This window comes from Eleginops maclovinus, chromosome 10, assembly GCF_036324505.1.
Source record: "Eleginops maclovinus isolate JMC-PN-2008 ecotype Puerto Natales chromosome 10, JC_Emac_rtc_rv5, whole genome shotgun sequence".
Taxonomy (NCBI): Eukaryota; Metazoa; Chordata; class Actinopteri; order Perciformes; family Eleginopidae; genus Eleginops; species Eleginops maclovinus.
The window spans coordinates 9,688,817-9,701,831 of NC_086358.1; the positions used below are offsets into that span (position 1 = coordinate 9,688,817).

Genomic DNA, 13,015 nt, shown 5'->3' on the forward strand with positions numbered 1-13,015 from the left:
CTGATTTGGCTCCGTGGGACCAGAGAACTTTTAATATTGACTGATTATATATTATTATTATTGATTATAAGCTGAAATAGGACAGTCCTTTTTGAGAATTTTTGCAATTAATTGCAGCACACTGACGCGGCATCTTTATCTTAATCAACTTTTTTTTACGGAATGTTTAATGTTTAATGTTCTAGAAAGCGGGATTTATCCTTAAGGTAGCAATATAGCAATATCGAACATACGCTCAAGGTAAGAAAACAAACACATGCTCGTAATCAGTTAACTTTCAAATTTATTTTTACAATACAATGTATGTGTGTGGTAGGATCAGTACATCCAAAGTTGACCATAATCAAATAAAAAAGTTCGATTGTAATGTCCTTTCAGAGTCCTCCTTAAGAGCTTTCTTCTTCTTCTCTTTTAACGGCGGTTGGCACCTTAAGAGCGTTGTTGATGTTCTGTGGACAGGTACCACAAAGCGTATTCTTCGGTCGTAACCAGTCGTGAGTTCTTCATTGACCAATCGGCTTTCATTAGCCAAATGCTAGCAGAACCTGGGTCGCAACTGCCCAACCTGTAAGAAAACAAAAGGCTATGACCCCCAGATTATTCCACTTTTGACGAAAAATCCCTGTCGACCTCTCGGAAACCACAGTAGTATTTTGGATTTTGTTGACGATATGCTAGGAGAATGATATAGCTAGCCGCCTAGCTCCATAGGGGTCCATGTATTCTGCACTCGCCCGCGATCGCCCCCTAGGTGAACTGCAGCCAAATTCGGTACAATGGGGGTGAATAGAGAGTGAAGGGGCTTTCCGTAGACGGGCTTTGGCACGGCATAACTGGGCAGCGACAGCAGTGACACTGCCCTCTAGTGGCCGGCGATAAACTCTTCACGCGTCATTTGAACAAAGATTTTATTTATTGTGAAGATAGCAAACTTGTTTCTTGCTCATTATACAGTCGGTTATACAGTCTATGGTTGGTCGGTCAGCGCCCCCCCCCCCTAAAAAAAAAAACTCTTCGGATCTACACGATTCACGTCAATGACATATTTTGAGTTGAAAACGGCGAATTTCGCCGAAAGGTGACTAGTTTGCAGGTATGCATCCAGTGCTATACTTAACAGGTGTGGTACATATATAGCAAACTACTTATCATCAGAGCCCTGAAACTTGAACTCACACTTCTGCTGGTGCATCGTCAGAGGCTGCTACCATTTCCGTGCCTTGTAAGCGTTGCCTTCCCTGAATTCCATTGTCCCTCGTACCTGGCAGATGGTGGACTGACCTACAGTATGTTGCAGTATGTTTCCTCGTGATGCTGCCTTCAGGTGCTGCTAGGACATAAACACATGTTCTCAGACATTTTGGTAAACAGGTAACAACTTAAATGATATCTCAGTCAGTTCCTTCACCGCCAGCAGGTTTTAAAAAAAAAGACAACAAAAAGGTACATAAGTTTTAAATGCACAAAAGGAAAAGCAAACATCTTTGAACAACCCCATTAACTTTTAACTGTGTGAATGCTGGAGAACAAGGTAATTAGTGAGATTTGAGAACATGTATGTGAACTGTTTGACTATCAAAGAGGTTTTTAAACCAACTCCCAGTTTTACTTCTAATGATGAATTACACATCTTCAGTTATACCTCCAAATAAAAATGTTTAAATAATCAGATTAAAGTCTGTTTGCATGATTAACAAGTTATAATAAACTGGATTCTTCCTTTTACAAAGTAAAGATACCATTTTATGGGGCGATATTTAATCTTTTGGTTAGCAAAAGCAGGGTCTTGCTCTTAGATTTTCTACATTGTAATACAGTTACAAATGGTGTCCAACATCAACAACATTTCTTTCAATTATTACCTTTGTGAGGAAAAAAGTAGCCAGACAGCATCACAATGATGTCTGGGTCCACCTAAATGAATTCTTCAATGACAAAGCAACTAGTACGCAACTTTATCTTCATACAGAAAAACTGGATTTCCGATTAAATCTTGGTTGCAGATGTGCAAATAAAAGTACCTTTTGTGACAATGGCTCAACATGGCTAAATGACGACAGTTGGCATTGTAAGTTGTTTTACCTTGTCATTCTCCATTAACAATGAAGGGCAATGCTTATCTGAAAGACCGCATAGAGAAATACGGAGTAAGGTTGCTAGCTGAAAGTACTTTCAACATAAGAAACATAATGGTGCAGACGTCCACTCTGCATCAATAGGAACCCAAGGCCACAGCAAAATAGATAAGTAGATAACCTTTGTTTAATCAGGGGAGAAATTCAAAGGGAGTTTAAGATGTGTCATACTTACAGGACTTTATTCGTTCCACAGTTATAGATTATTACCAATATTAAAAACCTTTATTTGGTATCTGGCGATGAGCATGTAAAAGCCTAGATTCAATCAGTCTTGAGATTGGCAAAAAATCAATTTTTAAATTTGACAAAGCATAGTCAAGTCAAAGTAAGTTACTCTAAGTAACTGTGTCATCTGCATAATAAATAGAGCTGTTCTAAACAGGTGAGCCATGTCATTTATGTATAATTTAAACAAAATAGGTCCTACTATGGAGCCCTGAGGTGCAGTCACTTGCTGGGAATCTGCTCCAGGATATATGTCACCTTAGTGCCTTGAAAAGAGAAAGTACTCGCCAAAGAAGAGATGATTGCTCCAGCTGCTGACCTAACTGCATTCTTTATGGAACGACAGGTACTCACAATATAAAGTTCTTAGTTACACCATCTAACACTTTTACTTACTTTTCCATCCCATTGTACCGTCCCCGAGAAAGACCACTCACTTTAATAAGCACCAAGTGCCCATTGTAAGCCCCATTGAAAGGTACTAAATGGGTTCAACTGTAAAGATCATCATGACATTTCATTTCAGTGGGCACTAGCAGCTTATTAAACTCATTAAAGAGATTTTTTGTCCATTGGCGTTATTTCTTCATTTGTGTTGGGTCAATGCGCTGGCATTGACCCAACACCCCTGCCACCCCTTTTCAAAACCTGATAGATCCAAGGTTTTATAAGCTGTATGAAAACAATTGTATGGACTTGAAGATGGAAAACAGCCAGGCTGAATTAGACATCAATTAGACAATCAACTTGGTCAACTGTGTAGCGTCACATTCTTCATAAAATCATTATTAAGTAAATAATGAATTGATAATTGTTTACTTGGTTTTATTCACAGACAAAGAAACAAAACGCAAATCCTAAATCTAATTTATCTTAAACTATCAAACTAGGCTTCAGTGGGAACTAGTCTGCTCCGTTTTCTGCAGGGACGAGAAAGCGTTCACAATTTCAGTTGTTTAGTCTTTTTAAACACACCTATGGTTTAAGAAATATGAATACTCATTAGCATTTTTTTCAGCTACAGTAAACAACCCCCTGCATGCATTGCTGTTGTTTTGCACCAACTCAGATAAAGTACTCATTTTCAGAATTTGCCTGACCAAGGTTTATGGACATTTTTTTCTCTGCCTCTCTCTCTCTCTCTCTGGAGAGGACAGTGTAAATTCAGCATTTTGATCCCTGAGCGTAATGGAGCATCTCCTTGTCTGGAGAACCGCTGAGGGATTGAAGCGCGATCAATCACCCCCCTCCGGACTGTCCGGCCGCTTTACAAGTGGCTGAGTCCGAGCTGCTCGCAGAGTGGAGCAATGAAGAAAAAGGCGTAAAAGTTTTTAGACTCGTGACATGCTTGTGTACGAGCCAAGTTGATGTTTTTCAGATCACATCAATGTGGCATGACTCTCACTTAAAGGAATATTTATTTTGTTTACCTTTAATGAAAGAAAAAAGCCTTTCAGGTATTTCAGGAGTCGTTTATTCACCCCACAGTTTATGCTAGAAATAGTTGTTCTTCCTTCTAAGGAGAAATACAATCTGATAATCCAAAGCAGAATCGTAACAGGAAGGGCCCTAAGTGTGGCTAACCTCAGTGCTTCACTTTAACAAGCATGCCAGCAGAAAAATTAATATGTGTTGACCCTCTCCTACGTTTGTCATAGGAGCAGCTATAGGCCAACTGCGTTGTTAAGCATTAAATGAGTGCATTAATACCAGGAGACTCAATTATTTTGCAAATAGTTTGGATGGCACTATAGGTTACAAGAAGCTGCTGACTTTGAAGACCTCCAACTAGAGACAATGTTTCATTGACACTAATTATATATATCAGTATGGCATGATGTGCTTCATTCAAAACATATTGGTGATAATATAAAACACACGCATATAACTGTATATGTGAGCGAATATATGCATCATCTGCTTTGTGACTGTGTTTTTGTTAGTATTATACATGAAAACTAAGATATTCAAGCCTAAAAATAACTTGTTGTCGCTGGATTTTGTGTATACGGTGGATTTTTGTTGGATTGATTTGATTTTTTAAAGGGCAATAGAAAGACACTCATAATACTAGCTCACATGTATCAAAAAGCTCTACTCTACGACATGGTAGAGTATTATGATCGCTATGATTTGGGTTCATTCCCACCTCTGTCAGCTCTTCACTCTTGGCCAATAGATCCAGACGATTCTCTTTACCCATAATCCCCCTGCTGACTCTTTCCCCTTTCTCTCACCTGATTAGAATTTCTGCCGTGGCCTGTGGGATTGGACGATTTCAACATATTTTATTTAACTGCTTTTGTAAGCCCTAATATTCAGCAGCTGTGATCTATGGCTGAATTACAATTTTCAGGGTCAAGGAGGGACTTGGCGGTGGAAAAGGGGTGGGTACAACCGCTGTACTGGTTAGGAAGTGTGTGTATATGTGTGTGTGTGTGTGTGTGTTGGCGGGGGGGGGGGCTGATGGAAAAGGGAAAAAACAGAGAAAATGGGAAGGAAGAATCTCACGAGTTGTCTTTAAAAATGAATGAGAAAATGGGTAATCCCAGAGTCGCAGCATGAAAAGAGGGAAAATCAATATGGCCTCTCAGTTCACTGGGGCCCTCACAAGTCCTTGAGATGAACAAAAAGTTGTGCATTTTGTTGCCACATCCATACGTCTCAATAGAGAGGTGTGTGTTTTGTGTCTCTTCATTGAGTGTGTGTGAATTGTACAGTAAGCCTGTCTGTTAGAGGAGAGGCAGCGTTGTGTGTGCAAGGCAGCATGAGTACTGAAGAGGCTGCGTGCAAGGCATATCAGGGAAAGTTTGGTTCATAATTTGGAGTTTGAGTGAATTATGTGACTGAATGGGACCCGTGTTAACTGTGCCGAGCTTCTTCCAACTTCTAAACCGGTCAGAAGCGTCTGAGAAAACATCCACCTTTTAATGTAAAACAGATAAGGGAAAACCAGGATTCTTTCAGGTAGGCATACTGTGTGCCTCACTTTTTTCAGAGAGGCGGAGGGATATGAGAGGACATCATACAGGTTCTGTAACCTTTGGACTGCCGATTCAATTGACCTGATGCACCAGCCTGGGAAAGGCCCCCCTCATAAGAATCCAATTCCACTTCCTGGCCTACGTGGAGAAAACTGGTCGCCGAGCTCTGGGATTGGATACTCGCTCATGAATAATTAATTGCCACCAACCATCTGAGGCTGGGGTTTTGTAGAGGAGTGGAGGGGGGGGGTTAGGTAACCGGCTGCTGGGGGTATTGGTATTGCCCTTCTAGACAATGCAAACACATATTCCTTGCTCCCTCGCATCCACCTGCATGTCTAGGAGCGAACAAGCAAGTGCACACCTTTTCCGTCCATCCATCTGTCCGTCCATCCATCCCCCACTCCACCAACATTCTCCTCTGTGCTGTCATGCTAAGCGATGCCCCCACCTCCCTCTCCTCCCCAGTTGATTAGCGGGCTCTTCAGTAGCCTGTCATGGCGGATGTGCTCCATCAAAGCTGATCGACTCCCCGTTTTTCCAGAAAGATGTCGCGGGTTATCAGCGCGCGCTCAGATCTCCAGCTTCGGGAGGAGCGTGACTGGCAGGCCGTCTTTTGAAGACAGTGATTCCTCCACTGATGCCTCCCAGTTGGAAATTTAGAATCGTGTCTGCTAAGACGCCATATGCAAAGTAAATTACTGTACAGGGGCAAGCCCGACTAAACCCTCCTCTCTCTGAACGTCCAGGCCACTGAGTGCCTCCCAGGCAAGCTCACCTTCTTAGCGCTCATCCCCACTTTTCTTCACATTTGTCTCTTACAATGCATTTGAAAATGGACAGCAACACCTACAAAAACTATATTGAACAAAACCAGCCTCTGATTTGCTGGCTACACCTGCTTGAGTACAGGGGAAATCTATAAAACATGGACATGGGCAGAAAAATCTAAATTTGAACGTTTTAAACACCATGAATGATCATCTTTAACACCTATTTGTGTACACTGTGCATTCATTTACATATAGTTAACATGTGATTCAAAGGTTAAAAGGGCATACAAATACTGATAAATAAATAAAAGCAAAGCTTCTGTCACATTAAAACAGCTCCATTTTCTCCAACTGCCCATTATCATGCAAATGACATTGCTGGTTACAACTGTATGTCTTTGTAGTGGTAAAGTGTTAATTTCAGTTCAAAGGCTGTGGCAGTATTCTACAGGGACAGAGATGGAGGGTAAGATGGAGATGGAGGGGAGAGGAGGAGGGGAGGTGTGATGAGTGGTTTAGCCTGGCTCAGCCTAGCTCTGACCAGCTCTTTGTTTTTCTATTGTCTCCATGGCAAAGCTGAATTAGAGTGTCTTCTGCACAAGGCTAGGTGTGCCTTTAAAAACAAAACGAAGGCAGGCAGCATGCTATAGGTTTAAGAATGTCAGCGTTACCTCCTCCAGGAATAACTTTGGTTCCAAGTGTTTTCTTGTCTGTTCAATGACAACACACTGCGACTAGAGGAGTGAAATGCAAGCTACGACACAGTGTCTTGGTAACTGAAATTCAGAACGGCTTTAATGACATGTTAAACAACACCGACATTAACAGAGATCACAAAAGTCATCTTCATAGTTATGGGAGCAGCCAGGAGTCCGAACGAAACGAGACAAATTGAAGATCTGGGTGGAATGGAAATATGAGTCATCCGGACATTACGGGTGAAAACGAGCAGAATTTTGTGCATTCACAGACTCCAACAAAGCTTTTTACAGCAAGCCCTCCAGCTCCATCCCAACCACAGGGGGACACATCCTGCTTACACACAAACATCCATGTATGTATGGCTGCAGCCCCAGTGATTTCCTCAAATAATGGGGGGCATTGTCATTTCTTTGCGAACACAAACACCATTAAAATGGTCGACAGCGCTGATGGGGGCGAAAGAAAAGACAGATAAAGGGCTGGGGAGAGAAAGAAAGCCATTCTGCTAGGACTGGTGCCGTGTACAAACGGAGAACATGGCTCCTCTTCTAACAGCCGTACACTAGAGCGTGTGTGTGCCTTTTTATCGAGAAGGGGGGGGCGTTCGTCCACCATACGTGCAGCAGTGCATGTGCGCTTTGCTGTGCTTGCTGAATCAAACAGTAGAAGCCTCATTGTAGTTCTCAAACAGTGCCATTGTGGGTTTTTTGTTCGGTAGCTAGTGTTGCAGGGCCTCCTTAAATACGTGTGTATTTGTGTGTATGGTGGGGAATGGCAGCATCATGGACACTCCTGGAGATGAAGCGCCTACCCTCCTGTTGTGATCCCACCACCGAAGCTGTTTATCTCGTTTAAGGCCCGCCCTTCGCCAGGGGACAGACAGCTCAAACGACGCTTGTCACAATCCCTTGTCGTCTTAAATGGCTGACAACATTAGGTTTTTTGTAATAGTGGCGAATCACAGAGGTCCCTTACCTTGATTTACAAAAAAACCCCGTTTATGTTAACCTAGAAAGGACCAAGGAGAATGTGAATGACTTCTGAAGTGTGCACAAGGGATGTTAGCAAGACATGATGATGCAAGATGGAGGTGTAGAAGCTAGTTCCTCTGGAAAGTTATTTCCGATGATGAAATTAAAAGATTATTGCTTTACGATCACTTATCATTACCATATCAAGCGAAGCCGGGATCTGAATGTGATTGGATGGTTGTGTTTCAGCTCTCACAGGACAACGATGCGGAGGGCGTGGTTGGTGTAGGTAAAATGAACAGGGACACCCAAAGACTCGATCCTCTATGGCAAACAGGAGAAGGCAGGGAGAGGTTCAAAATCACTTCCCAGACATCAAATAATTAATTGCTCTCCCCTCTGCTCGCTCCCCCCATTCCCTCCTGGAGTCTGTATGGAAGACACAGCTCCAGTCACTTAAGGAGGGTTAACACCCGTCTAAATTAAATATTAAAAGGTGTCTGTACCTGCTGCTATTGTTGCCCCTTGGAATAAGATATAACCTATTTTTGACAAGTTTTCATCCTCAGCCTTCTGCGGTGAGACGCTTGTCGGAAACCAAATCAGCGGATGGGGGGAGTGGAAGGGAGCATTGATGAATAATCTAGTTCATATTCTACCGACACCCGCCGCTCAGAGGGAGAGAAAGAAAGGGATGAAGAGAGGGAGAGAGATGGCAGCTGGAGAAAGCGAGATGGACAGAGGAAGGGAAGATAAAAGCCGGGGGGAAAGCAAGGGATGAGCAAATGGGAAAAAAGGAGAAAAAGAGGGGGAAAAAGGGAGGAGTGGCAGATGATAGCCAGCGTCTGCCAAGGTATCACATGACAGTGCTCTTGTTTAAATAATAAAACAGGAAGGGGCTCTAAACAAATCGTTATCTTCCCACCTCCATGCATCCTGCCTTGCCTCTGCCCCTCCCTCCATTTTCCCGCTTTTAAAAACTTGTTTTAATGCCATTTCTTAATGAACATAATAGCTCGGCGCTAATAATGAAAAGAAAATAAAAACATCTAAAAACGCAGAGGGGCCCCCGAGTTGTCGCCGGCGCTCAATTATTTCCTTGTCAAGTGGGTCTGTTTTTAATGAGGCCCTGTGGGACTGACGTCTGTCAGTCAGCCCTGACTTTTTGACACCATTACAACTTCAAATAGAAGCCGCCGCCACGCTGCCTTCCACCGCTCGCTCGCTGCTGCTCCGCTCATCTGACAGGCTGGGAGGGAGGGAGGGGAGGACAGGGAGGAGGAGAAAAGGTGGCAGGAGAGGTAGAGAGAAGGGGGGAGCAAAAGGGATGCAGAGGGAGAGAAAGACAAGACAGATAGAAAGAGAAAAGAGAAAAGAGCGCATCGGGTAGGCTGCACATGCAGAGACACGCGCACACTGGGTGCAAAAACAATCACTGAGGGTCATTATCAGTGGAGGTTTGTCAAACTGCCAGGGATTACCCCCCTCCAGCCTCCTACGTACACGTTTCCTTGTTCACTTCCTTCCTTTTTTCCTTCCTCTTTGCTTCCTTCCTTTTTTCATTATGCCTCCACTTTAATGATAAGTCTTGGTGGGTCGGCCCCGCATGGGACGGTCAGAAGCACACTATTTTGTCGGCCATTAATTTGAGGCTTTGAAGCAGACGGCGGCGCTGCAGCTAGTGAGGGCCTGTGAAACGATGGTTCATAGGAGGGGGTGTCGGGGGCTCAACACCCTGACACCCCCGCGTCTTCGAAAATGAGGACCAAGGCCCTGAAACAGAATAGCAAATGTCCTCGCCGGGAAGCACCACAGCGACCACAGGAGACGCATGCACACTCCAATACTCTACTCCTGTGTGTGCCAATGTGGGAGTGTGTTTGTCAGTGTATTTGTCGGTGTGTGTGTGTTGTGTCAGATTCATCCATCTCAACTTCTGAAAAGATGCTCTTAAATTTAGATTTTCCAAGACCCCCTGAAGAATGGCTTTCCCCTGAAGAATTAAGCAGCAGTAAACTCACACACACACATTTCTTTTTCAAACACCTGCAAATGTATCACATCACAAGTCAGCGTACAGATAAACACAGACACAAGGACTGCATCACAATCTTCAGAACTTGACAAGAAAAATATGGAACAAAAAGTGCCCGTTCTAAGACAAGTTAGATCCATTTATACGTACAGAAGAAGAAGGAGAAAAAATGCCTTAAAGATACAAAACTTGAAATCCACACATTTCAGTTGGTCCTGGTGTGCAGATACGTCTTAACACCCAAAAATCGAGAAAACAAAAGATGTGGTTAATGTTAATTCTGAATACCTTTTAACTTCATGAAATATACAGTTCTAACACAGAAACGTTAATTGCATTATAAATAAATAATAACAGAATCACTTGTATTTAGAGCAAAACACTATACATGATGTGGAATTAAATGTTAGTCGATACAGTATTATGCCTATAATTCAGCAAAATGAAGATATAATAAAAAGTCTGCGGTTGTGGAAGTCCAAGTTTGGGGGGTGCAGGGGATTTGTACCAAATGTGGATATTAAAGCTTGCATTAATGTGTGCGTTGTATTTATGTATTGTATGTTCTGAGGTTGGGGTCAGTTGCGTTAAAAACATTGAGAGTAGATTTTATTTCATTTTCTCAATCTTGAAATGTTCCTATATTCTCTCCTGAAGGCAGCTAATTGAAAACAAACATTCGCTTTGACTGACTGAACTGAACTTGAACTGACCTCAACCTTTTTTTACGTGCATCCTCTCGTATAAAGGCTGCACCACTCGTCTATTTTGGGCTCTGCTGAGCTTTTTAAAGATGGAGTGTGAACAGAATATCTTATCTGAAGGCACTGTCCTCTGTTTTGTAGGGGCTACATGAGGAACAGCAGATCATTTAGCTACAGAAGCTCATAGCTACAGAATGAGTGTTGGAGTCAATAACAAACAGCGTGCGCCCTCAATGTCTGCCACCCATGCACAAGCAAATTTTCAGAAGTGTGCGCTCTTATACCTGTCTTTCTCTCTGTCTCTCATGCATGCACACACACATCCTGAATAACACCTGACCCACCTCCATCACAAGAAAATAATCTACATATCTGAATCTGCTTAAAGTTATGTACGAAATCCCCACCTGGGGACAAGACGGGGTGCAGAACATTGATGAGGACGACGCCATGAAAAGATATTAACTTTCATAAGAAAAACATCTCCTATTCTTATCCCTGAAGATGAATGCGAGACCCTGACAGAGAGAGAGCAAAAAGTGAGAGGAGAAAAAGAAAGAAGAAGAAAGGAAAGAGAAATGGAAGCGCAAAGTGGAAAAAAAAAAAAAAGGTTGAGAGGGACGGAAAGAAACAGCAAACAGGAAGGAAAAAGAAAGAGATGGAAAAAGAAGCTTGCTGTCAGACTTTGGAAACAGTGATTCATGGGGACCATTTGTCCTAATTACGGCAGAACAACGCTTTTGTCGCTATTAATCACGCGGGTGTGTGTTTGTATTTGTGTCAGGGGAAGAGTGAGTGTGCGTGTATGTGTGTGTAGAGGGGAGATCAGTGGCCTCGCAGATTGAAATAGATGGCCAGGATGATGGTGAGAAGGATGATGGCTCCGAGCATGAAGACCAGGGCACGGTTCTGGATGATCCTGCAGACAGAGAGAGAGAAACAGAGAAACAGTGAGAGATCAGGCAGGGTTCACAAAAGTCATATTGTGTCTACAGAGAACAGCATAAAACAGTCACATGTTTATGTGCTAACTAAATGACTGGCCATCAACTGGAGGCTTATCATGTTTAATAGCTACCATGAGGTCTGCATACATGGTATTTACTGGTATACAATCACCGGCTTGGGAGTGTAAAAAACACACACGCGCGATATATTTCTAAAACTGCAACACTTTTGTGCAAAGCTTGTGTCTTGACAGATGATTTCTGACTTGCAAACACACTTGGAGCCTCTGTAAAAATGTCATACAGAACTGTACACACACACACACACACACACACAGACACACAGACACACACACACACACACACACACACACAAATACAAAACAAAGCAAAACACTTAACAAGCCTAACACACAAACACACGCACACACAGGCTCTTAAACTTTATTTGGACAATAAAGTGGAAAAAGTGGCTCAGAAGGTCTCCAGGAGGTAATAAAATCACTGAATTACTGATGGAATTTGCCATAAAACGACTCACTATTTTGCACACTTAAATGTTCCCACTCTGACCTAAGTAAACTTGACAAGAGGGTGCTTTGAATAAAACAAAAAACATGGGAGAGAGGGAGTGGGTGCTGGTGTGCAGAGGCCTAAGCATGAAGAGTGCGAGCATATCGTCTCATGTGCCCGTTCCCCAAATTCTCCAGAGTTTGCATCAGCACACACGCCGCAACAAAACACACACAAACTGCGAACCCTCCGCTGCTCCTGACAAATGAGAGAATTATCACATTTGCTGACATGTGGAGGGGTGGAGGAGAGGCCGAGGAGGGGGGGGCACTGTCCACTTCTCTAAGCAGGAGATGAATAGCCCATGCTGTGGCCATTTATCACCGGGGAGGGGGGGCTGGCTGGTTGCTCAGTCACCCTGCTACCCTCTAAAGCCCGACACACCAGTCGAGCTCACACCTCCTCCAGGCCAAGCGGCTCCGACCCGCAGTAGCCTCGACACTTAGTTTAAAACCCATCGCTATGGAAGAAAGGACGACAAAAATGTATCACAGTTGTGCTTTTATGCGTGCGCCTTTGTATTCCCCTTGTGTATGTTTTTTTTGTGTCTGCTTTGCTCAACTCCTTTGCACAAAGGGCTCTCGAGCCAAATACTAAAATCCTGAAAACCAATCGTTTGTAAAACACCATCGTTTCATGAACGGGTCACTTTTTCACTGACAGTAAATCCCTCACTGGATAACACCAGAGAGCTCATTACAACCACTGTTTGTTACTAGCATCACTTTATAAGTAGGAAGTTTATCCTTGAATAAATGCATACATTATCATACCGTGTCACACTATACATTAATCCATGTCTACACACGTAGCAGCCATGGTATATTTTTTTTATCCTCACTAAAACCATGCTGAGTTTTCACCCTTAACAAAAACAAGAAACGAATACTAAAAATACATCCAACTGCATGTACATGTTTATGTTGTGGTAAGAGTTGAAGCAGTATTAAGGGATGCTATGAT

At 42.9% G+C, this 13,015-nt stretch overlaps 1 protein-coding gene and 1 long non-coding RNA gene across 7 annotated transcripts in view; both read right to left on the bottom strand.

Annotated features, from left to right (window-relative positions):
• Nucleotides 1-265: 265 nt before the first annotated feature.
• LOC134871164 (uncharacterized) lies at nt 266-1,319 on the bottom strand. Its single transcript, XR_010166638.1, has 2 exons — nt 1,177-1,319; nt 266-565 (listed from the first exon to the last, which is right to left on the bottom strand). It is a non-coding gene; the product is annotated as an uncharacterized LOC134871164 (long non-coding RNA).
• Nucleotides 1,320-9,823: 8,504 nt separating this feature from the next.
• vti1a (vesicle transport through interaction with t-SNAREs 1A) overlaps nt 9,824-13,015 on the bottom strand; it is a 108,514-nt gene continuing 105,322 nt past the window's right edge. For all 6 annotated transcript variants that reach the window (XM_063892974.1, XM_063892970.1, XM_063892975.1 and 3 more), the window contains one exon: nt 9,824-11,451. In XM_063892974.1, coding sequence (XP_063749044.1) covers nt 11,358-11,451 — 94 coding nt within the window. In that variant the 3' untranslated portion in view covers nt 9,824-11,357. The remainder of the gene's footprint in view (nt 11,452-13,015) is intronic.